We start from the raw sequence: 26,580 nt of genomic DNA, 5'->3' as shown, positions 1-26,580 counted from the left end.
ACCATGAACAAAAATATATTCAATTTTGTACATTCCACTTACAAATCCAGGCTTCAAGTAGATTCACACTATTAAATAAAGCAATCAAATTCAGCTCTGAATAGAGACCCCCTGCTTTCAGCGCAGGTTGAAGAATTGGTGTCTGTGGTAAACTTGTTCAAATCAGATGTTTTAAAATGTTTCGTTTTGCAATTTGATCTTTGACAAATTCAAATGCAATCCAAGCCCTACTGCACTGAAATAATCAGCAAAACTTAGCAGGTTAAACCCATTTACCCATGTCCAAGGAATGTAGCGAAGCTCTAGAATTCTCTGCCCGCATGCATTTGCTGTCTTGTAGCTTAGTCTATTAAAATACTGCAATAGATGGGATTCCCCCCCACCCCCAAGAGATTTTCTTGAAAAAGATATCACCAATATAACCTACAACACCAAACTGTCAAGGAGTTAGACCCTCCAGGGGCAGACTGTCAGGATTGAACATCCAAAACCCATTTCACCGGACAGCTGTGGAAACCAGGCCTCAAATCGACAATCAGGATCACGAGAAAAGCTCGGAGGGCAAGTGCAGTTGGTAGAGTGCGTTGGCCACGATCCATCCCAGGGATCCGCCGGCCAGTGGTGTAGTGGCATCAGCACTGGACTTTGAGGCAAATGGTCCAGAGTTCGAATCCGGCCGGCTCCTTGCAGGTTTTCCATCCGTGCTGGGTGCTGGGCTGAGCATCAAGCTAGCATCTCAGCCTCGTAAAAAAAATAAGTCAAGTGTTAGGGAAACGGGACAAGGCGCGAAAAAAAACGACAGTAAATCCCAGGATCCGTCTAAAAGATATCATTGGCTGTTACCATGTTATAAATGGGACACAAATCCTCCTTATTGCAAAGTCAATAGGGGAGGGAGAGGAGGAAGAAAAATCACACCAACAAATGAACTGCAAGGATTTACAGTGCTCTGTCATTAGGAGCCAACACATAAAGGGACTGATGCCTCCCCAGTAACACCCAACTGGGACAGACAGACGAAGACATCAGAAGAATGATGACAATCCTACAATGAGGCATCAGACTTTGAACTCATTTGCACCATACATTTCACCTGTTTTTTTTGTAACACTCATCCGACCACAACCTTGGACAAACTTGTTAAAGATGCACCTTGTGAAAGACAAATGCTCGAGTCAGGAAGCCTGTCATTCTGTTTTTATTTGTTGCCTCACACACATACGCTCGGTTGAGACAATATAAAAACAACATTTATAAGAATCCTAAAATAGCAAAATTATTGTCCTCTCTATAGCAATTTGCTCAATAAAAAGCTCACACTTTAACGTCACCTACTAAATTTCACGGTCTATGCACACACACAACAGGAACGCTAATCTGGAGTGCAAATTCTTAGACAGATCACAAACTGAATTAACAAAATTTGTACCAACATAACTCTTCAGCAGATCTTAGGAAATCATAAAGATCCTCATCTATAATTAGCTACTTTGAGTGCTGGATCAGTCATGCACAAATAGCCAGCCAACTGGCACGCTAGAAATACTCGTTCTTCCAAATCTCTTCATCGGATCAGCAGAAAGACAAAACATGGTCACGTTTGTAAAGGTCACTCACAATACAACAATGCTGAGGCTTTGGAAAGGGTACAGAAGGGGTTCAGCCGGACGGTGTCTGCACTGGACGACTTTAGATCGCCTTCCATGGAGCAGAGACCAAGGGGCACACGCTGAGTATATAAAATTAATGAGGACCACAACAACACAAGTTCTTTTCCTAGGATGGAAATGTCAACTGCTGAAGAGCGGAGGGAAGTTTAAAAAGATGTGCAAGGCAAATAATGCTCTTTATTCACAGAGGACTGTGTCCCTGGAACGTGCTACCTGGGGAGATGGTGGAAGGCGATTAACAATAGTAATATTGCAGTGCTACATCTACTCCCTCCTCTCAGGGCCGCAGGCAGTCCTTCCCGCGAAGCTGCTGGGGTGGTCCATTGCACCCGGAGCTCCCGGTGCAGCCTCCTCCACATTCGTGAGACCCGTCATAAATCGGGGTCCACTTCATCAATTATCTCCCCCCCCCACCACCACCACCACCCATTCCATCCGTCAGAAGTGGAACTTCTGATGGCCAACCATTTTAACTTCCACCCTCACTCCTGCTCCGAAATGTCTGTCCATACCCTCCCTTTAGCCCCGATGAACTCTCAGGGCGGAGGAGAAATACCTCATATTCCACCTGGATAGCCTCCAACCTGATGGCATGAATATCAATTACTCCTCCCACTATTTACCCCTGCATCCTTCCCTCTTCTTCTATTCTCAACTCTGGCCACTTACCTCTTTTCCTCACCTGCCATTGGTGTCCCTCCTCCTTCCCTTTCTCCCATGGTCCACTCTCCTCTCCTATCAGATTCCTTCCTCTCCAGCCCTTTACCTTTCCCAACCACCTGGCTTCACCTATCACCTTCCAGCCAATCCGCATTCCTTCCCCTCCCCCCACTACCTTTTTATTCTGGCTTCTTCCCCACCCCCGCCTTCCTGCCCTGAAGAAGCGTCCCAGCCCGAAACGTCGACTGTTTATTCATTTCCATGGATGCTGCTTGACCTGCCTAATTCCCCCAGCACTGTGTATGACACAATAGCGATGTTCAAGATGTATTTAGACAGGCACATGAATAGAGGATATTGAGACCATGTACAAGGAGATGGGATTAACTAGATTGCCATCTGAATAGTCCATGATCACCATCTCTTGTACTTTTTTTTTTAATTGCAACTTACAGCAATTTTTGTGTCTTGCACTGTCCTGCAGCCTCAAAACAAATTTCATGACACGTGTCAGTAATAAACTTGCTCATGGTCAGCACAGACATGATGGGCCAAAAGGCCTATTCCTGAGCTGAGTTGACATGAAAATATTAAGCATTTTGCACACTGTCGTAAAGCTAGACTGTAAAGAAAAGGTTGGTCCAGTTGTTGGATAGTTTGGATGAAATATCTTTTTTTTTAAAAAATGCAGATTTCATCCTATATTGGTTTAATTTGCTTTACGTAGTAGGAAGCAAAATTCCTGCTTATGGGCAAATTGAGGGAAAAATCTTTGTAAATTGTCCTTGAGTTTAGGCTACTGTTAAAAAGGTGGGTTGCTAGGCAATGAGGCTTGTTAGGCCTGGAAGGGCCTCTAAATTAATAAAATTTTAAAAAAAATAAAAACATACATACAGTGTCAGTATTTCACGTGTGAATTGACCACCATCTCCCCGAGTCATGTATAGTTAATGCACTACAATATGGGCTTGTGTAGTTGAAAGTGCAACTCTAAAAACAGCAATCACAGGCTTTAGTGAAAGGTTACCATAAGCAGCTCTGTGAATCTTCAAGTGTTTTGCTGTGCAACAAGACAGTAAACCAGGGGTTTCCAACCTGGGGTCTACGGAACCCTTGACCGATGGTAGGGGTCCATGGAATATATATTTTAAAAAAAAGGCTGGGAACCCTGGCAGTAAAAAAACAAAAATAGGTTAATTGGAGAAATTATTCCAAAAAAAATTAAGAAATAAGCTGGGAACGTTCATGCAGGCGTGCAGATGCTGCAAAACAAGTGACATCCTTCAATTGACTGGAGACTATTTGTATCAGTCTTCACTCTTTACAAGTGAATGGAGCCCATTACAAATGCATTTTCACTTTCCTCATTCCATCAATTTGACTCTTTGCTGCAGTAATTTTAGATTCACACCTTCACTGATGTTTGGTGCCAAGAGTATGTGGGTGTGGACATGTGATCCTGTTGGTCAAAAGGCAGAGAAGAGGTGCGCCATATTGCAAAAAAGAAAAGCTGACTAAAACAGTCTGTCACTGGGGTGAGGGTACAACATGGACGACTGTGTCCTGATGAAGGGTCTCGGCCCAAAACATCAACTCTTTGCTCCCTTCTACAGATACTACCTGAGATGCCAAGATCCTATATTTTCAGAATCTTTTGTTTATTACCCCTGTTTACTTTTATTTATTTTATTTATAGATAACAGTACAGGTCAGGGCCGTCTGGCACAACGATCAGCACTGCCCAGCAACCAAATCGCAGGACAATTTTCCATGAATTTGCAGGTACATCTTTAGAATGTGGGATGCCTTATTCTCATCACTACCATCAGGAAGGAGGTACAGAAGCCTGAACACACACGTACACACGATTCAGGAACAGCTTCTTCCCCTCTGCCATCAGATTTCTGAATAGGCATTGAACCTATAAACACCACCTCACTACTTTTTTAAATTTCTATTTTTGCACTACTTGCTTAATTACTTAATATATACACTTACTGTAATTCAGAGATTGTTTTCCATCACGTATTGCATTGTTCTGCTGCTGCTAAGTCAACAGATTTCACACACACGACAGTGATGTTAAACCTGATACCGATACCCAGAGAAAACCCACGTATTGCAGACGATGTCGGAATCGAACTCCGAAATCCGAAGCGGGGGGGGGGGGGTGAGTGGAACCATTTCATGCCAACACCTTTCTCCTGCAGCAGCGAGCAAGAGGCCGATAGACGGCGTTGGACACTCGCCCGGCTAAGTTTTCAATCTTCCCTGACACTTCAATCGGCACTATCAGCAAGAAATGGGAGTCAACCACGGGCTTGCACCCAGACTCTAAAGCCTCTTGTCCTCGAGGCCACTCGCCTCCCAGAACCTTCCCAGAGACAGCAAAGCACTAGATCGTTCAATCGGCCCGAAAACAAACCATCAACCTGTAGATCATAGTCTCCAACAGCACCAGAACCACGTTTGAAAGAAAAAGTAGTGAAGGAGGCAGTCTGGAGGATGTTGCCCATGGTAACATTGTTTGCTGGCGCCATCTTTATAAAATAATTTCTAATTTGGACTGACAAGATAGCTGAAAAGAAATATCTACGATCAGTAGAAAGACCGAGGAAGGCACTTGGTGCCAATGAGTTACAAACATAATCAAGCTTGTTCTGAACTGAACTAAATTAATGATCTTCAGATTGAAACTGATCACACAAAAGGATAAATCGCACATTAAGGAGGGCAAAGAGGAGGTACAGAAAGTCCAAGCAACACACACACAAAATGCTTGCATTGGAGGGGTTGTGACTGTCATGTGACAGCACTGCCCATTTACCTAGTCGAAAGACACACCACCTGCCAATTAAGGTTTGACCCCTCCTCGCCCATCAATGCACAGCTAACCATTGGCCCCTTTAATTAGCCTTGGACTTGACTTTGGGCAATTGGCCTTTGTAATCAGCTTAACCCTGCTGGTGCCTAGCCATTGGCTTCCCTGTGAACCACCTGGGCTGGACTCATCAGCCCTGCTCACTATAAAGGAAGCCACGTGTGCTTGACCCTTTCTCTTTTTTGCTACCTCCGAGGGATCACCCTGCCGCTGGCGAGTTCTGCATTGAATAGGGTTAGGGGTGTGGGTATCGTCCCTAATGTCATAAGAGCCATGCCCACACAGAGTTGAGGGGGTGTCAGGTATCATATTCACTTTTCCTGGGGGGGGGGGTGCGCACGCGCACACACACTTGTTCCCATGCGATTTTATTAATCATCCGCGTGTTTTATTGCTGATCCAACTACTGTGAATTGTGTGCGTGTGTGTTGCTTCTGTCGCCATTTTCCCATGTATGCCTTCTGTAAATAAAATCCTTTACTACTAAGACTGTGTCCAGAGTCCTCGCTTTTCAGACCTATCGAATCTGTTTCCTCACTTACAACAATGCTGCAGGAACTCAGCAGGCCAGGCAGCATTGCTGGAAAAGAGCACAATCGATGTTTCAGGCCGAGGGGTGTGTCTGTCTCCGTGTCTCTGGATTTCCAGCATCTGCAGATTTTGTCTCTTTTTTTTAAAAACATAAAGTTCACACTGGCACGATCTCTACATGGAGGCAAACCGGCCATGAAGTAAGGGTCCATTACATCGTAGAACAAGAGACTAATTGTTAAGAGGAAGCCTGTGTCTGGGTGGAAGAGATCATATCGACTGCGGACCTAGCCAGTCACCTTGCATGGGTAATAACCCAACTAACTTGTTTTAGTGAGAGTATTATTAGTGAGATACTTGGATATTAGAGATAACATTTATAAACACATTCCATCGCAGACTCTGTCCGGAGTGTCTCTGCAAGACGTTGTGCAAAGCTTCCGCCGGGAGGATGGCATGAACCAGAATTTCACACAAGCGATGGTAATATGAAGATTTTGAAGAAAACTCCTTCAAAAACATCTACGTGTGATCTGCTCGTTTCCTGGATGGCAATGTATCAGTCACTATAGGGGGACATGAACTACCTTCACATCAGCTGCATTGCTTAGCAACTTTAAAAACCAATGTTTCTACCCTCCAAACTAACTCAGCTTCTTTTATTTGAAGTCGCTGCTATACATGAAACCTTCTACCGTCACCCAAAACTCCTCTTCCTTCTACAATCTGCCAATATAAATACTTCTCAAAACATAACATTTTTGGAAATTAAAGATCACCAGGGAAACTCATGGTGGTAATTTAAAATTTCCTAACAGGCAACGGTCTGTTTTTAAACAGTAAGACTTGTTGCTTTTGCTTGCTTTGTATAACATCTCCATTAAACTGACAATGACTCCATGGAGTAATTATTCCAGGAGGGCCAGGGAATATTGGGACCTGCCCTACTGCATTTGTGCAACATCGACAGCACCGTAGATCTCCAGATCTCTCACATCTGCAATCTTCTATTCCCACTTCACCTGGAGTTTCGGCTAAGTGGGTAAATCAGCTGCGCTGTGCAGGTAGCAGAATAGCAGCCAGGTTGTTGCTGTTACAACCAGAGCTTCGGTCCACCTCCAAGTACGAATCCTGCCACAACACCTGTGGGGGGGGGGGAGATTTCAGGAAGGTTGGATTGAGTTGTTCTCTGATCATGGCAAATGTTTCGTCACCGTACGAGGAGACATCAGCAGTGCGCTGTGTCCTCCGAATGCCACCTTTTCCTGCTTTTCTGAAGCAGATTAAATTTAGGTTTGGGCCTGGGAATGACATGATAACCTAGTTTGGAGATGCAACCTCAAACTGAATTTGGATTGAATTAAGCGTATGCAGCTTGTCCAATATGATGAGATTATTCAGTGCCAAATTATTTTAAGAAAGATAATTACTTTTAAAACCTTCAAGCACTTTCTGTTCAGCATGCACAACACCCGGACATAAAATGGAGGTTCTCTGCTCAAATCCAATGAATGGTGATTCCTGGACACCAAAGACCTTTCTTGAAGGGACCATGCAGAAGGCAGTTTGAGTGCATGAAAAAGACAGCACAGCGGCAAGGACATAGGGCTGGTTCAAAGTGGAAAAGAAATGGCCTCCCCTACTGTCATGATGAGGGCCACACTCAGGTTGGAGTAACACCTCATATTCCGTCTGGGTAGCCGCCAACTTGACAGCATGAACGTCAATTTCTTGCACTTCCAGTAATTGCACCCCCCCCCTCCTCTTTTCCCCATTCTTGTTTCCCTCTCGCACATTCTCTTCTTACTGGCCTATCACTGGTGCTCCTCCCCTTCCCTTTCTTCCATGGTCTTCTGTCCTCTATCAGATTCCACCTTCTCCAGCCCTTTGTCTTCCAATCAACGTCCCAGCTCTTTACTTCATCCCCTCCCCCTCTCCCGGTTTCACCTATCAACTACCACCTTGTACTACTCCCCGCCCCCCCCGAACCTTCTTACTCTGACCTCTTCCCCCTTCCTTTCCAGTCCTGTTGAAGGGTCTCGGCCCAAAACCCGTTTATTCCCATCCATCGATGCTGCCCTGGCTCGCTGAGTTCCTCCAGCATATTGAAGAGAAAATCTGCAGATGCTGGAAATCTAAAGCAACACACACACACACACACACAAAATGCTAGAGGAACTCAGCAGGCCAGGCAGCATCTATGGGAAAAGAGTTCTGCCAAAGGGTTTCGGCCTGAAACGTTGACTGTTTACTCTTTTCCTAGATGCTGCCTGGCCTGCTGAGTTCCTCCAGCATTTTGTGCGCGTGTGCTGTTCAGATTTCCAGCATCTGCAGTGCCTCTGAGATGGGGCCAAGAAAGAGTCAAGGGGAAAATGTAGTGGGAAGGTGAAAAACATGTCATCTTTATTGCAAACGCAGCCTGCAACATTGTGGCTTCTTGTTTTTTCCCACCACCTCTAACCCAACAGGAAAACGAAGAGCAAGAGACACAAAAAGATCTAAGCGAGAAGATAAACAAAGAGCGACAGACAATTCAGTAATCAGTGTCTTCAGCATGATGTGTTATGTCATACAAGAGAGATTAGTTAAAATGAAAACCAGGATCATTTAGAACAGCTCATTCTGGTACATCAAGAAATGAAAATGTGTTGTGAACCAGCATGCTGAGTATACACAGAGCACTCACTGAACCTGTAAAACAAATAAACTTTCTAACTGCCTCTCATATTTTCCTCCAGTAAAACAAGCACCCTGCAGGTATGATTATTCAAAAAGAAGAAAAAGTTTTGAAAACGGTAGAAGGGGATGGGAAATGGGCAAATTTGAAGCACAGGTCATCTGAGTTTCACATCAGGTTTTTTTTTTACACATTTGCCTCAGTTGCTATTTTCCCACATGAAGTGCTACTCATGAAATATCTCAGTCCAGAATAAACCAGGCCAGTGCACAGTTACCACCATACTTACACCGTTAGCTGCCATCGGAATGAACCCAGCATTTCCTAGAATTAGCCACCAACTGTGCATGCTGGTTTCAAGTGACACACTTGAGACAGGGGCAGGTTTCAGGCTGGAAATAAGACACTGTAATTTATTATATTGTGTAATAAACCCCAGTGTCTCAGTCTCACCTGGAGATTTTAGGTCAATGTTTGAGCAATGGTAGCCTTTTAACAGGGATTACCAAAACCACAATACACAGGACCAAAAACATTATTAAATAAACATGCATGGAGGTTAAACTTAGATACACAGAACTGGTGGAAGGTACCTCGAAATAAGACTGTGTGTAAATATAATAATTATTTTGTCTCTGGGATAAACATGGCCTGGCCAAGCCAATGCCCCTTATCGTCCTTTACATTAAACAATTTTGATACACTTCTCATTTTGCTTTATTAAAAATAGCAGCTGGAATGTAAAGAACTAATGTTTAGAGGCTTACCTGATTTATAAAGGTATATAGATTCAGCCCCTTAATCCCTCTATGGCCTTTCAAGCCAGGCACGACACATGGGCCACGTACATCATCCAAAAGCTCTTCACAATAACACCAAATTAAGAACACATCCATTCAGAAACGAAAGCAGATATCCAAGCAAGAGCCTGGTGAGAAAAGGGGCCTGTTTTGTTGTTTCAGTTAGTCCTGACGAAGGGTCTCAGCCCGAAATGTCGACTGTACCTCTTCCTAGAGATGCTGCCTGGCCTGCTGCGTTCACCAGCAATTTTTATGTGTGTTGCTGTTTTATTGTTGTTCTACAGAATCAAAAGTTATAGAATGCTGAAAAATTAGTCCGTGCCATCACGAGTACTGACCTCCGTAGTACCCAAGACATCTTCAAGGAGCGGTGCCTCAGAAAGGCACTGTCCATTAATAAGGACCCCCATCACCCAGGACATGCCCTCTTCTCACTGTTACCATCGGGAACGAGGTACAGAAACCTGAAGGCACACACTCAGTGACTCAGGAACAGCTTCTTCCCCTCTGCCATCTGATTCCTAAGTGGACATTGAACCCGTGAACACTACCACACCTTTTTGTCTGTTTTTGCACTATTTTTAATTTAACCATTTAATACTTACTGCAATTGATTATTTTTTCTGTATTTATCATGTATTGCCAACTTAATAAATTTCACAACATATGCCAGCAATATTAAAGCCGATTCTGATCCTGTTGTTGGTGCTTGCGTTGTTCTGCTGAACGCTGTGGGCATGCTACGTAGGTGTCGGAATATGCGGCGATACCTGCAGGCCGCCCCCAGCACGTCCTTGGGTGTTAAACACAAACACCATACATCTCTGTACGTTTCCATGTACGTGTGATAAACAAATCTGAAATCAGAGTTCACTATTCCACTGACACCTTCGTCTGGCTGTGTATCGACCAAGGAGGTGGGGGAGAAGCAGGGTGTTCCAGTCTTGGCACTCGGTGAACTGCGGCGAGCGACATTTGATCCCTGCTCCGTTCAGCTCTTTTGCAGCATCAGCAGCCCTATCATTTCGAGATCTGGGGCTTTGTGGCAAAGCCGAAAGGAAATGCAGCAAAGAACATAGTTGAAAACTATTAAATAAGTTTGTATTAATGTGAAACTGACTGAGGGCAGAAATACAAATTCCTTAAATATTGTGGAAGAAGTGACTTGGGGGTGGGGGGGGGAGAAAGAGGCAGAGAATGAATCTGCTCGGAGAAACATTGCGTGGCTCCCAGAAGAGGCCAGTAAAAATTTCTGTTTGCATCACAGTTACCAGAAGTTAACTTATCCCCCCTTTAAAGCTCTACCCTTTCTCCGACCTGATGGCATGAACATCGACTTCTCTAACTTCCACTAATGCCCCACCTCCCCCTCGTTCCCCATCTGTTACTTATTTTTATACACACATTCTTTCTCTCACTCTCCTTTTTCTCCCTCTGTCCCTCTGAATATACCCCTTGCCCATCCTCTGGGTTCCCCCGCTCCTCGTCTTTCTCCCTGGGCCTCCTGTCCCATGATCCTCTCATATCCCTTTTGCCTATCACCTGTCCAGCTCTTGGCTCCATCCCTCCCCCTCCTGTCTTCTCCTATCATTTTGGATCTCCCCCTCCCCTTTCAAATCCCTTACTCACTCTTCCTTCAGTTAGTCCTGACGAAGGATCTCGGCCTGAAACATCGACTGTACCTCTTCCTAGAGATGCTGCCTGGCCTGCTGCGTTCACCAGCAACTTTGATGTGTGTTACCCTTTCTCATTACCATTTTGCCATGACAACTTTGCGCTGAATAAATAAGTTAAAATTGTGGAGAACTGCTCGGAGTTAAGATTCCAATGATAAACTGTAAAGTGTGAAGCGGTTATATTATTATGGAAGCGATATTTCAGATAATTAAAGAGACATAATTACTACAAAAGAGGGCAGGTTCAGCAGTTTTTTTTGGCAGCCACAGTCCAATTTTCTTGCACCTGGTTCAAAACTTGTGCCATATGTTACATAGCTTGATGTATTTAACACACTGACTTGCCGAGTTCCTCCAGCATTTTGTGTGCTGTCATATTTAAATTTTATTAGAAAATTAAAAATAAAATACTTCACACAATGAGCAGCAAGAATAGAGGTATGCACAAAGATACATGCCTCACATTTTAATGCTTTCATCTATTCTTAGTGGTATCTTTCAATATTAACTTCCAATCCAGTTTTTCAAGATTTGCCATAAATGGTGCATAAATGACACTGCATCACAGCTTTCAGATTTAGAACAACATTCTTGAAAAATTTAAGAACACTTTTCACTGGACCGAATGAGAAATAGACTCAAGAAGGTCTGGTGGTTCACAAAAGCAATTTTGCCGACTGAAGAAAAAAAATGCAAACTTGAGATGGTCACAAAAATTCAAAGCTCGTAAAAGCATCTTTACACAAGACCGAACACTGATATCACCGCCACAAAGTTAAAATAAAGTTATTTCATAAAATGAGTTAGTTAATTCAAACAAGGGGACAAAGTCATGGTTGCTTGGAGAGACAAGTACCAGAGATTTGATACGCTGAAAGTGCTCAAATCCAGTGCATTCTGCCACAAATAATGGGCAGTTCTCAAACAAGATTGCTAGCCAATATTCACAAGATGACTGAGTGATTCCCTTTATTGAATGACTAGTTTTATAATTGCCCTGACTTGGCTTAAGGGGCAGTTCAGTGCACTTTGCTCGCCTGTGGGTCAGTAAATCATAGAGCTATCCAGCAGTGTAGCTAATAGTAAACTGGTGTGTTTTGACAGAACCTTCCTCCAGTCATACCGGTGACAGAAGGCTGGTGCCCCAGTTAGACCTCTTGCTGCTATCGTTGTAATCGAGAATGAGCAGGAAACTCTGCAGTCAACTGGAGATGATGCCGAGGAATATTTGGGTTTGACAAATACAGGCTTGCACAACGGTGCTTTAGAAATGCAACCCCAACACGTCCAAAAAACGTTCAGCGTGTTTACAGCCATCAGAAATAACCACTGAATCACTACACCCAAGTTCTTTTCAAAAGTTCTTATTTTAAAGCTTTAATGAAAATGCCCTACCCTCATGGGAAACATCCTTGAAGAAAGCACCATTTCAAAGAACCAGTGTTACAGTAAAGTGCTTCTAGTTCAAGAGGTTCATTTTATTATCAAAGTATGTATGCAGAATACAACTCTGAGATTTGTCTTCTCCCGATAGCCATAAAATATAGAAAAACCATATAAGTAGTTGAAGCAAAGACATCAATCCCTGGCCCGAAAAGAAAAAATAAAAACTTGCAAACCCACAACCCCTCCCTCACACAACTAACAGATCACCCATATGGAAAAACAAGAACATCAAACACCAGACCCCCCCAGCCCGTGAGTCGGCAACAAGAAAGAATGTGTGAGAACATGAAAAACAGTACTGAAAAAGAGGCCAATATGAACTACAGTCCAATCCATAAACTATAGTCCTATTAGGCCCAGCATTGGAGATGGAAGCGTGGAAATTCCCAGATATTCATCTGGTTCCCACTGACCTGTAACATCTCACATTAGACTGGGACCAACTAATTACTTTTGCAATCGAAGCAGTAAACCTTTGTTCCATTCTATTAACCAGTTTTCCCTGATCCATAGAAGAACCTCCCTTAGCTACCTATATAGTGCTGACTACTTGCAACCCCAGAACTAATGCAGAGCCTCCAAATTCTAGTAATGAGTCCTGGTATGTTCCGATTCTAATTTAAAACAACTTCTGCATTTACTGTCTCCCCTCAATTACTCCATCCTCAAAAAACCAGACTGCTCCTGACAAATAATTAATATTTTTAATGGTATTGCTCAGTGTAGCTCAGAGATGAGAACTCAGTGAATTGAAGCAGAGCCATAGCGGTTATAGCACAATACTATTACAGCTTGAAATGACGGAGTTTCAATGTTCTCCCCATGACCGCCTGGTTTCCTCTGGGTGCTAAGGTTTCCTCCCACATTCCAAAGTCACACCGGTTAGCAAGTTAATTGCTCATTGTACAAATGTTTGTAAATTGTTCTGTGATTAGGCCAGTGTTACAATAGTTGGCTTGCTGGGTGGCACAATTTGTTGGACCAGAAGGAAATGTTCTGCACTGTATCGCTATGTCACACTGCTGGGTAAGGAGACACTACACCAAAATGGCAAACAACATTATACAGAAACTTGGAGATCAAAAATGGTAAACACACAACAGCAGTAATTGATTGCAGGGATGAAAGCATAGAAATTATAATGAGGTTATAATGCTCTAACAAAGATTTTCAGAAACGTAATGCAACTTGTTTAAAGTTGATGAGACTACATTTCCAATTATACCGTATGCAGCAATTACAAGGATTTTCTTTTAGACTTAACAGGAGCCTTCTGAGAAAGAATACATGGGTTGTTTGATACCTTCAGTGAAGGAGACATAATTAACTTGAATGCGCTGCTGTGATTCCAGTCAAGTACAAATTTTAGCAGAAGTCCCTCCCTAAAAGTTCAAACGTTCACCATGACTAACACAAGGGCTCAGAGCTTTGTTCCAAACTGCTGATCAGGTTTAGGCTTGTTCAAGGGCAAATGAACTCACTCGTTCCATGACCGCTCTCTTGCAGACTAAGGCAAGAAAAACACGAAGAAATTATCTTTCTCCTCTTCCACTCCCACTTCAAAATTAAATATTTAAGTACCACAAGACTGGGAAACCCACTCAAATTAATTTCATCCTAAAATAAGACATTTGATCTTTCTTCTCGATCAACCATTAAAAAAAAATGCCAGAAAAATAACGGCAAGGCTATTCGCACTTCTTGTTACACAGCAAGGCTGATTTCAACTTCTAGAGATGTAGAGAATCTGCAACATTTTGGCTAAGATCAAGTGTAGCGTCTTGCATGGCAGAATCATTCAGTGATCATCAGGGCTGGTATCCCAGGACGGTGATCATCAAGGCTGATCCATGAAGCAGTGTCGTGGGTGGACAAACTGCCAAGGAAAATGACGGTACTCGTTTGTGATTAAGTGGCTACATGATGAGACTTAACCGGCTGGTGTAGGGACAGCTCACAATGCTGAATGGAAAACCAATCCTATTGTAACCAACCAGCTCAGGATGTCAGAATCAGAACAACGTTTAGTAGCACTGGCATGCATCATGAAATTTGTTGTTATGGAGCAGCAATACATAATAATAAAAACTGTAAATGGGAGTAAATATATTTCAAAGATTTTAAAAAGATAAATTAAATAAGTAATGCAGCTCTTGGGCTGTATTCCCTGGAGTTCAGGACAGTTGGGTGGGGTGGGGGAGGAATCTCAAAGAAACATTCCGAATGTTAAAAGGCCTGAATAGATTAGATATGAGAAAGTTATTTCCCATGGTAGGGGAGTCTAGGACAAGAGGGTCTGACTTCAGGATTGGAGGACGTCCATTTCGAACTGAGATGCAGAGAAATTACTTTAGTCAGAGGGTAGTAAATCTGTGGAGTCTGTTGCCATGAGCGGCTGTGGAGGCCAAGTCACTGGGCGTATTTAAGGCAGAGATAGATAGGCTCTTGATTAGCCAGGGCATCAAAGGGTATGGGGAGAAGGCAGGGGAGTGGGGATGACTGGAAGAATTGGATCAGCCCGTGATGGAATGGCAGAGCAGACTCAATGGGCCAAATGGCCTACTTCCGCTCCTATATCTTATGGTCTTATAGTGTTCATGGGTTCAATGCCCATTCGGAAATCTGAAGGCAGGGGGGAAGAAGCTGTTCCTGAATCATTGTGTCCTCAGGCTCCTATACCTCCTCCCTGATGGCAACAATAAGAAGAGGGCATGTCCTGGGCAATTTTGGGGGGGGGTTCTTAAATGACACAGCCCCTTTTTATTTCCATAGTTACTTGTTCTGTGACCCACAGCCTTAAGGAAGGTAGAGGGTGGCTCAGTAACATCATGACGTGCTGAGATGATGCCTTCTGGTCTGCCCCAAACTTAGTTTTTCCACCCCTGTGAAGCAGGGGTTCCCAACCTTCTTTTATGCCATGGAGCCTTGCCATTAACCGAGGGGTCCGTGGACCCCATGTTGGGAACTCTTGCAGTATGAGAATGGCACGGTCTCTGCGTGGGAAGGACCACATCTAAAGGTCCTTTTACTACCCCCACATGAAGGGGCAGAGTGGGGCAGCCCCCACAAACAAAATAGCCTGTCACTGCCAGGTGCAACACACCCACCCGCACCGCTTCGCGTTCAACTTTTTATAAAATGTCTACTCCTGAATGCAACAACCATGAATGTAAAAAGCATTTTTGCACTGTTTTTCTTTTCTAAGTAAAAACTTTATTCATAATGAAAAAATACTTCCGAAATAAAAATCACTACCCAACATCATGAAATGGTGTTTTCACCCCTGGGGGCAAGTACCAATGGCGCTTTATGGTTTTAAAAGAAGTACATAAATACTAATTAATGTAATGACCAGGAATCTAAAGTTTGATTCCATTCTGGTTATTATTCTATAGATTTATTGAGAATGCCCACAAGAAAATGTGTCTCAGCACTGTATATGCTGATATATATGTATTTTGACAAAATTTGCTTTGACTTTGACATACAAAATACTGGAGGAACTCAGCAGGTCAGGCAGCATCTACGGAAACGAAACAGTCGACATTTCAGGCCGAGACCCTTCATCAGGACATGAACCTAAAAGTTTTGCACTGTTTCTGCTTGTGTATATATTTATCACACAAGATTTTTTTTAAAAAAAATACACAAATAAATCACTGCCCAACATAATCCACATGCTGATGGCCAGGTTTGTATGTAACTCTGTAAAGCTGTGCACCGAGTCAGAGTACAGCACCACACTGAGGTCCTATCTACTGCAAAGCGTGAACTCTGACCTCCTTGCCGTACAATATTCCGTTCAGTCAGACCTTGCTGCTTATCCATCCTTCACAGGAAGGCTTCTGCAGGAAGACATCAGGCAGCAGTTGGTGTAGAATATCCTTCAAGCCTCGTGGGAGAAGGGAACAGTGGAGATGGTGGAATGGTTCCCCAACCAGACTCAAAAGCCATCGGACACCATTGCCAGAAGAACACAAAAAACAGCCAGCGGGTCTTCGCTTGGCAAGCAATGAAAGGTGCCCCTCCCTGTCAGAGTTGGGGCCTCAATCCCGCCACATGTTGGCCCAAAGACGAGAAGATAATCCACCACCTCAGGGACCGTGCACTTGTGAAAGCAAAATTCCGGAAAGGGATGCGATAGTCATTATCCAGGCTTGCCTCAAATCAGCTGCCTAGCAGACGGCTCTGATCTGATTGATGTTCCTAACTGAGACAAACCTTACTGAATGATGAGCAGAATGGCAAAAGATGCATTTCTATCTGTCTAAAGCTTATTCTGTCTTCCTGTGTGAAGCGGTGTCCGCAGGTGAATACCGACTGGCACATTTCAACGTGTAGGGACGCTCCAAAACTTGGTGCATTTTTGGAAAACCTCTGCCTAGGATCCTGCCACTACCAACAACACAATCTAAAGATTGAAGGATTCACTTTAAGACAAGATGGATCCAAGAGCACAAGACAAGCTGAAAAAAGTCATGTTTACAATCTTAAAAACAAACTGGTTCAAGAGACCTACTTTAGACACCAGGAGGATTAAAATGTGGAGATTATATTAACATTGAGAGGCTGGGTCCTGTGCAACACTTCTCAATTGCATTGTTCAAGGACCAAACAAGTGTCACTGACTCATTTGTAAGAAAATGTATTCAATTGATAGAGCCAAGAATGTAATGTACCAACTGCATTTTTTGGAACAAATTCCTCTTCTTCGGTTGTCCATCGATTTCGATGTTGACTGTGCTGAGAGTTTAGTCTCTGCAGGCATGTTTATGGGCCACAAGACCTGCATTGGATCGGCATTGTCTCCCACATCAGTTGCATTTGTGATTTGACTGGTCTAGCACCGAATGTCTGCGTTCATGACCTGCTTCATATTTCTTCTGCCTTTTCTCCTCGATAGCTGGGATTGACTTCTTGACATTGCAGTGCCAACTTCTTCTGTCCAAAGCATCTTTCTCCCAGGTGTTGACATTCATGTTGGTGTTCTTCATCTGGTGCTTGTGCACATCTTTGTAGGGCAGCTTCTGATCACCATGCTTCCTCTTTCCTTCGTGTAGCTCGCCAGAGAAAACAGCTTTGGGTAAATGATCATCGCTCATTCTTGTGGCATGACCAGTCCAACACAGCTGAGAAGCTGTAATGAGCGATTCTACACTGACTGTCCCAGCACGTTTGAGCACCTCTACATCTGGTACCCTCTCTTGCCACTTGATGTGTAATATTTGGCAGAAATGCCTGTGTTGTGTCTCGGTCAATTTCTTGATGTGCTTCCGATAACAAATTAATTCCTCTGGGAGCACTACTTTGCAAATCTCTACCAAGACCTCAGTAAATAAATCAATCAATCAATCTAGATCAGACAGGAATTTTACACACTTACTATTATTGTGAAGTTCCCCAAAATAAGAACTTTGGGGAACTTTACAACATCTGTTTTTAACAACATCTGACTTTGTCCCATGAGATGCAGCCTACATTTTAGACCTGTACTACCACCTCTCTAGCCCCAAAATAAAGAGTATGTGGATTGCTAATCAATCCGAATCATTTAAAAATTCAAAGATTCAAAGTGCATTATTAAAGGTATAAATTATACTCCTTGAAATTTGTCTGCTTATAGGTAGCCACAAAGCAAGAAACTCGAATAACCCAATTTTTAAAAAGACCAAAAACCACTGTACGGAGGAGAAAAATAAGTGTAAGCCAACAGCATCCCAAACCAGACTGAGTCCCAGATCCGCACCCATAGCAACCGGAGTAGGCCCAAGCCAAGCCTTGGTCCCCAGTTATTACACCAGCGGGGCAGAAATGCACAGCAGCCGAATCAGTTCATAGCCTCGGTGCCAGGAGAGGGAGTGAAATCAGCTTGATGCTCGTTCAGTACCTGACACTCTGGATTCTAGTCCATCTGTGCCAGCATTTAAATTGTCCACACTTTAACACCGCACCCTCTTCCAGGTTCTCCTCTGGTAAAATGCGCACTTTTTACATTCTTTGGAGGATTTCTCTGCTGCTCGCTGAGTTTGCTTAAAGAACACATACCAGAAGTCCAACAACAATCAGTACCGAGAGACAGAAAATTCACACAGAGGTGGCTGGATCTCCCCAAGCCAATTTGAGGTCAGTGGCAAATACTGACAAGTCAATGCTAATTGCAAAAGTCGGGCTAGTGAGCTCGAAATCAATTAATATTTGGTTGGTTGCTACCATTCATGTTTTAATGAAGATTAACTTTAATTGCCGCGTGTATTTCGAAACATTCAGTGAAATGCATTGTTTGCATCAAATCAGATCAGTAAGGATTGTGCAAGTGTCACCACATTTCCAGTGCCAACGTGCCCACAACTCACTAACCCCAAGCGTACATCTCTGGAGCATGGGAGGAACCCAAATAGTGGCCATGCGGAGAATGTATAAACTCTTTACAGACAGCAGCAGGAATCGAACCACAGTGATGGGATAGTAATTGGAGTTCTTAGCTTCCTTCAATCTCCAAAGGCGAAGAAAATGTGGTTAAATTTCCTGTAGTTCTCTCATTCAAATGATCACAATGTTTAGCCCAAAACGTAGAACCCGAATTCCAAAAAGCAACCACCCCGGAGGACAACTTGAAATCTGCCCAATGAACTTCCAAAACTGCTTCAATCAAGCTCGCAGTGCTCATTCCACTAGTGCAATGATGTGACGTATCAAACAAAAAATTGATCAGTAGTTATGAAGTATTGAGCTGAAGAAAGAATTTCAGGATGCATATTGTATACATTTCTCTGTCCATATTGACCTTTTGAAAAGATAACACCACAACCCAATCATTAAAGGATTCAAATTAGGACAACAAGATGGATCCCAAAAGTCTTTAAGAAAAACACACGAAATGTCAGGTTTAGATTTTAAAAACAAATTTGTTCAGGGGTCTCCTCTGATAGAAGGTGGTGCAGATTAAGCTAAATGGAGTAAATAAAGCCTTCTCCGATCTCCCCCTTTAGTGCCGCATCCATTCTTTAAGCCAATGCTACTTCAAAAACACCTTACAAACATTACAGCTAAAAAGGCACTATACAATCAGAAGTTACTTTTGGAATGAACGAAGCTGAGATACATCTTAGGATGCATTGGGACACATCATCAGTGAAGTAACCTGGGGTCATCCAACATCAGACACCCTCACCCAGGTGACCCAGCCAGGGTTGATCAGGCCCTGTCTTCTGTCCTCACAGCAGTGGTCAATGGGTCACACCTCTCGATCCATAGCCACCTGGAAGCCACTCAGCAGCCTCTGTGACTATCTCGATGACTCTCACCTTTGCATCCTTCGTAATGCCAAGGAGAGCAGCCAGCAAAACTTCTACGCCCCACCTCGATAGGTTCACATCATACCCTCCACCCCACCTCTGGCACCACTCAACCAGCTCCCGGTATTTGGCTTTCTTACATTTAAATGCCTCCTCAATCTGGTCTTCCCAAGAAACTGTCAGTTCTACCAGGATCACCTGCTTCAAAGTTTCTGAACAGAACGACCGTGTCAGGCTCCAGTCATGAAATTAAGTCAAATATTGAGAAGTACATTAAATTTGTTCAAAGAACAGATCTTTGGATAGGCTAAAAAAAGTCACAGCCCACAGATTCAGGTAAATTGTAGCATATTATGCATTGATGCACTGATTCGATTAGCTGAATGACCTTTCCTTATATTCTTGGTTGCATATAGGACCCGGAGAAGATGGTGGCGCGACACAGCGTGCGTAGCCTCTCTGGTGAAATGATATCGTATTTGTAAGTAGGATGTCGTGCACAATTCTGATTTGATGAAGACAGACGTGAGAAGCAGAGGAACATCTGGAGAAATTTCTGAAATGCCCGGTTCGCTGCCGCTGTTACTGTGCGATCGAGAACCTCTGGAGGGAAGGCCCCAAAATCCCCGGCTTTGTCTGCTGCTGGTGATTGAGGCTGGGATCGATGCGTTTGGCGGAGATGGTGCTCAGTACTCAGTGTCGGAGGGCTGATCAGAGCTTGAAGTTTTCAGACGACTCAGAGTCGGACTGTCGTCGGGCATGGCAGGGAGAGTTTTCTTCCTTCTCCCGTCTGCGTGAGATGTGGGACTTTCGAGAGACTTTGAACTTCTTTACTGTGCCATGGACTGTTCTTCATCAAGTTATGGTATTGTTGCACTGTTGTAACTATATACTATAATTATGTGGTTTTTGTTAGTTTTTCAGTCTTGGTCTGTCCTGTGTTTCTGTGATATCACACCGGAGGAATATTGTATCATTTCTTAATGCATGCATTACTAAATGACAATAAAAGAGGATTGCATGTCCTCATAATCTAATCTAATCTTCAATTTGAACGTAAAATTGCTTGGTATTCTGATCAGAGGCTCTGGAGTAAAAAGATCCACAACAACTATGGCAAACTTAAAATCCATTTAAATATCATTTGTGAAGAGAGCAAGTCCACTGCCCCAACTTGCTTCCATTCCAGTTCTGTGGAATAAGGTGCCTTACTTAAGAAGTCCTTCATGGGGTGCAAGCTTGCTACAGACGGGCAGATGACTGGGCAGAATGAACTTGAGGCTTCTCTGTGTTTCTCACTTAACTTTTGCAAGATGGTGGCAGGCCACCTACAGTGATTGGTGCAGCTCTCTGTATTTTCCTATGGAGCTGCTACATGTGGATGATCACACTCTTAAGCTTGTTGATGGACGGAATCAATTTTGCAATTAGCGAGTTATTCTACCATTTCTGGGAGGTGATATTTGAGCAAGACCCTTAGGATGAGTTTGCCTGTGCCAGAGAACCGGGAAAACATCTTGTAGTTATCCCAGTCAAATGTGGCTATCTTCTTGAAGGCCATCACAATGACAACGCTGCTGGGGGAGGGGGCGGGTCCTCTGACATAATCTCCTCCTCCCAGAATTGGGACGTGACGTTGCAAATTTATGTCAGAAAAATTAGACTTGTGTAATCCACCCATCTTATGAAAAATATTCATGAAAGCAGCAGACTGTTTATCAATATAATAATTTAGGTAATATTAAAGATAATTATGTATCCTCTTTCACTTCTTCAATCATAAAACACCAATTTTCATGCAAAACAATCCCATGGCACATCACTTGTCAGGCTCCAGATGCACAGAAGTATTAATGAGAGAGACATAAATGCAGCAAATGAATAAAAAGTGCTTTGAACATCTTCAAGTACAATTTATGTGACCAGTAGGTGAGAATATTACCACAGACAATCAGGAGTGTTGGAAACCACTGTCTTTTTTAATAATGCTTTTTATAAGATATGTACTTTTTAAAACAAACTCATGTATTTTTCACTCTCTGGCAGAAAGCAGTATAGCAGATAAACTAACAGCTCATCACCGTTCTCAGTATTCATTGGCCCAGTACTAGCACACTGCCCACGTGACGCAATTGTTTTAATTAATTAAAAGAGATACAGTGTGGAGCCTTTGAGCCACACTGCACAGCAAACCCCGATTTAACCCGAGCCTGATCACAGAACAATTTACAATGACCAATTAAACCGGTACGTCTTTTGACTGTGGGAGGAAACCAGAGCACCCGGAGGAAACCCTGGCACGCGGTCACGGGTAGAAGGCACCAACTCCTTACGGGTAGCAGTGAGAATTGAACCCAGCTTGCCTGTACTGTGTTAACCGCTACACTACTGTGCTGCCCTTTGCCTGTATTAATCATTTAGCCAATTAATTCATTCCTATCCAAGGAATTTTTTTTTAAATCTTATCTAAAAAAGTAATAGATTTTTCAGAAGCGCCATCTTTTCCCCCTTTGCCTTACATCCTTCAGCATTAATTCGCCTCGTCATTATTTTTCAGCTCTTTATTTAGTTTGCCTATTATTTGTATGTTTGTTTGTACTCTGAAATCTTGGAAGTAAAATTGCTCGCCAGTTTTTTTTTGACTCCTGGAAGAACCCCAAGGATCAGAAAATAAACAGAGATCTAACAATAATGATGGCCTGCAATTCCTTCCACATTCAAAATGTATTGGGGGGTGGGGTGGAAAGAAAATTACAAATAGATATATAAACCAGATAATGAAATGAAACTAGGTTGGTGAACTGCTGCTGCTAAGTTAACAAATTTCATAATGCATGCCGGTGATAGTGAACCTGATTCTGATGAGTTGCAAAAAGCAGCATCCTTAAAAAGCTGAAAACCTTTGAAAGTAGTGTGCAAACAAAAAAAAAATTAAGACAAATCCAAAGTGCAAGTTGCGGCTAGGAACATTAAAAAAAACACAATAATGCACTGCAGGCACCTCCAAAGAACTTTCTAGAACAGGAGACATTAAAAACTGGAATGGTCAATACAGCAAGCCACCCCTCAACTACCCAAGTCACCCACCATCTTGGCTTGAAAACAATCACAGCTCTGCCATAATGCGAGTCTAAATCTTCAAATACTCTGCCCACAGCATGTCCCTCCAAAAAAAAATACAATTGTTGAATTGGATTTATTATCACTGACATACTGTACCTCATGAAATTTGTTGTTTTGCGGCAGTAGGACACAATTACTGTAAATTAGAAACAAAGTGTAAAAGAGGAATAGCAAGGTAGTGCTCCTGGACCATCTGATGGCAGAAGGAAGAAGCGGTTTCTAAAATGTTGAGGAAAAGACACAAAACTCAGCAGGCCAAGCTTCTCCAGCACTTGGTGTGTATTACTTTGATTTGCAGCATCTGCAGATTTTCTCTTGCTCCCAAAAATGTTGAGTGTTGGTCTTCAGGCTCCTGTGCCTCCTCCTCCCTGATGGCGAAATGTCATGGCTGCTGATGGGTTCTTAATGATGGATATCACCTTTAAGGCACTGCTTCATGAAGATGCCCTCAATGGTGGGGAGGCTTGTGCCCGAGTCTGAGCTGGCCGAGTCTACAACCCCCTTGGAGCCTCTTGTAATCCTGCACGTTGGAGCTGCCATACAAGGCGGTGATGCAAAGGCAGTCAGTGCTCCCCACCGAACATTCACTAGAATCTACAAGAGTCTTTGGTGATGTACCAATCCTCCTCAAACTCCTAATGAAGTACAGCCTCTAGTATGCCTTCTTCGTGGCTGCATCAATGTGTTGGGCCCCAGAGAAATCCTCTGAGATGCTGGCCCCCAGGAACTTGAAGCTGCTCACTCTTCCCAGCACTGAGCCCTCAAGCAGATGATTCACCATTTCCTCAAGGGCAACTTCAGTAACTGAACTTTAGATTAGATTACGAGAACACTCAGTCCTCTTTTATTGTCATTTAGAAATGCATACATGCATTAAGAAATGATACAATGTTTTTCCAGAGTGATATCACAGAAAACAGGACAAACCAAAGACTAACACTGACAGAACCACATAATTATAACATATAGTTACAGCAGTGCAAAACAATACCATAATTTGATGAAGAACAGACCATGGGCACAGTAAAAAAAAGTCTCAAAGTCCCAAGTCGATCGACTCCAGAGTCCCCAATAGCAGGACGCAAAAGGGAGAAACTCCCTGCCATAAACCTCCAGGCACCATCAACTTTCCGATACCTTGGAGGCAGCCGAACACAGCTGACACTGAGTCCATCCGTCCGAAAAACTTCGAGCTTCCGACCAGCCTCTCTGACACAGCCTCCCGAGCGCCATCGACCTCTCCTCGGCCGCTGAAACACACAAAGCCGAGGATTTCTTGCTAACGATATCCAACTTCTTAACTAGGATGCCAGATCAAGGATGATGTTCTGCCCACTTGCTCCTTGCTGGACAATCCCATTACCCGATTTCACTGTGGTCCACCAAGATATTCTCTTACATCATTCCCTTCCTAATCCTTTTGCCACTCATCCACTCTAGAGGATAAAGGAACATCTCTGGGTTGAGGGAGGAAACAAAATCACCCAAAGGAAACCAACACAGTCGCAGAGTAATGTGCAAATTCCAAACAGACAACACACAAGGTCAGGACTGAACGCAAGTTGCTGGAGCCATAAAGCACCAACACTAATAGTTGCCAGCACAAATGAAACGTATTTTCAGAAAATCATCTTGCAGTACGACAGAATAGGCAAATAGAAAATCAGAGGTATAAATTGTGGCAAGCTTTAACTTTTTAAAGTTAAAAAAGACTAAATTTCAGAATTCAAAGTAAATTTAGTAACAAATTATGTGTATGTTCCTTCAAAAACCTCAACTTTGTCTTTGGGTTTGGAGGCTTTCACACCTCAATGACCAGGAGAGCTATGTTGGCTGGAGTCAAGGCTTCGCATTTTGGCTCTTGGTGGGGTCACCCATGCCGAACAGGTTAAAGGGTAGAGGCCAGACTAAGAATGGTCCACCAGTCCTCCAGGCTAACAACCCTGACTGGTAAAACAAAATTGTTATGGGAACAGAAACGAAGAGTTCTTCTACATCTGAGTGCAGCAGTATTCCTGACTCTCCACACAGGACTTGCATGGCTGACAGTAATGAAAACCCAAGAGGAAGTGACTAACACCATGAAGGAAGCCCTGACCATCGCCAGCGATGGAGAACCCTAAAGGCCAGCAGCATAACAGGCAATGTGTACGTTACCATATACCACCCTGAGATACATTCTCTTTCAGGCATTCACAGTAGAACAAAAAAAGACCATAGATATAGGAGCTGTTATTAGGCCATTTGGCCCATCAACTCTGCTCTACCATTTCATCGACTGGTCCATTTCTCTGTCCCAAATCTCCTGCCTTTTCCTCATATCCCTTCATGCCCTGACCAATCAATAATCTAAATATACGTAATGACAGTCTCCACAGCCAACTACGGCAATGAATTCCACAGATTCACCACCCTCTAGCTAAAGAAATTCCTCATCTCCATTCAAAATGGAGGTCTCTCTATTCTGATATCCTGTCTTCTGGTCTTAGACTCCCCTGCCTTTATGGAATCCTCCACAAGGACTCAAATCCCTTTGCACCTCAGATTTTTTAAACTTTTGCTCCATTTAGAAAATAGTTTACGCTTTTATTTCTTCTACCAAAGTGCATGACTTCCCAATACTGCATTCCATCTACCACTTGTTCGCCCAGTCGCTTAATGTGTCTTAAGCCCTTCTGTGGGGCATCTCTGCTTCCTCAATACTACCTGTCCCGCCACCCATCTTCATATCACCCACAAACTTGGCCACAAAGGCATCAATTCTGTCAGTGACATATAATGTAAAAAGCAGTCCCAACACCAACCCCTAACAAACACCACTAGTTACCAGCAGCCAACCAGGAAAGGTTCCCTTTGTTCCCATTCTGCCTTCTGCCAACCAGCCAATGTTCTATCCATGCTAGTATCTTTGCTGTAATACCATGAGCTCTTAAGTTGTTAGGCAGCCTCACATGTCGCACCTTTTCAATGACCTTCTGAAAATCCAAGTACCACAACATACACCAATTCTCCTTGTCAATCCTGCTTATTATTTCTTCGAAGAATTCCAACAGATTTCAGGCAAAATTTTCCCTTAAATAAGCTATGCCAACTTCAGTCTAATTTATCATGCGCCTCCAAGTACCCTGAAGACACATCCTTAACATCGACTCCAACATCTTCTCAACCACTGAGGTCGGACTAACTGGCCTATAATTTCTTCTCCTTTCTCTCTCTCCCTTCTTGAATATAGTGATATTTGCAATTTTCCATTCATCCGGAACCATGCCAGAATCAACTGATTCTTGAAAGATCATTACTAATGCCTCCACAATCTCTTCAGACACCTCTTTCAGAACCCTGGGGTGCAGACCATCTGGTCTGCTGACTTATCTACCTTCAGACCTATCAGCAACGGCAACACGAGGAATTCTGCAGATGCTGGAAATTCAAGCAACACACATCAAAGTTGCTGGTGAGCGCAGCAGGCCAGGCAGCATCTCTAGGAAGAGGTACAGCCTCACTCACTTCTGCCTCCTGACACACTCAAACGTCTGGCATACTGCTACTGTCTTCCATAGTGAAGACTGATACAAATTACCTATTCTGTTCGTCCACTATTTCTTTGTCCCCCATTACTACCTCTCCAGCATCATTTTTCAGCAGTTCAACATCCATTCTCACCCCTCTTTTACACTTTATGTATCTGAAGAAACTTTTAGTATCATCTTTAATATTATTGCTGAACTTGCCTTCATATTCAATCCTTTCCTTCTTTATGACTTTTATAGTCACTTTCTGTTGGCTTTTAAAAGCTTCCCAATCCTCTAACTTCCCACTAT

General features: G+C 43.2%; 1 protein-coding gene across 7 annotated transcripts in view; it reads right to left on the bottom strand.

Moving 5' to 3' along the window:
- The window catches only part of cux2b (cut-like homeobox 2b), a 351,466-nt gene that overhangs the window by 310,922 nt on the left and 13,964 nt on the right, over positions 1-26,580 (bottom strand). For 4 of the 7 annotated variants that reach the window (XM_063034536.1, XM_063034537.1, XM_063034538.1 and 1 more), the window contains exon 2: positions 23,897-24,009. The exons of the other annotated variants lie outside the window; for them this stretch is intronic. In XM_063034536.1, the coding sequence (XP_062890606.1) occupies positions 23,897-23,992 (96 nt within the window). In that variant the 5' untranslated portion in view covers positions 23,993-24,009. The remainder of the gene's footprint in view (positions 1-23,896; positions 24,010-26,580) is intronic. 7 annotated transcript variants of the gene reach the window in all.

This window comes from Mobula hypostoma, chromosome 27 (genome assembly GCF_963921235.1).
Source record: "Mobula hypostoma chromosome 27, sMobHyp1.1, whole genome shotgun sequence".
NCBI classification, from domain to species: domain Eukaryota; kingdom Metazoa; phylum Chordata; class Chondrichthyes; order Myliobatiformes; family Myliobatidae; genus Mobula; species Mobula hypostoma.
The sequence above is the reverse complement of the archived record's forward strand: the minus strand, read 5'-3'. Positions and strand labels throughout refer to the sequence as shown.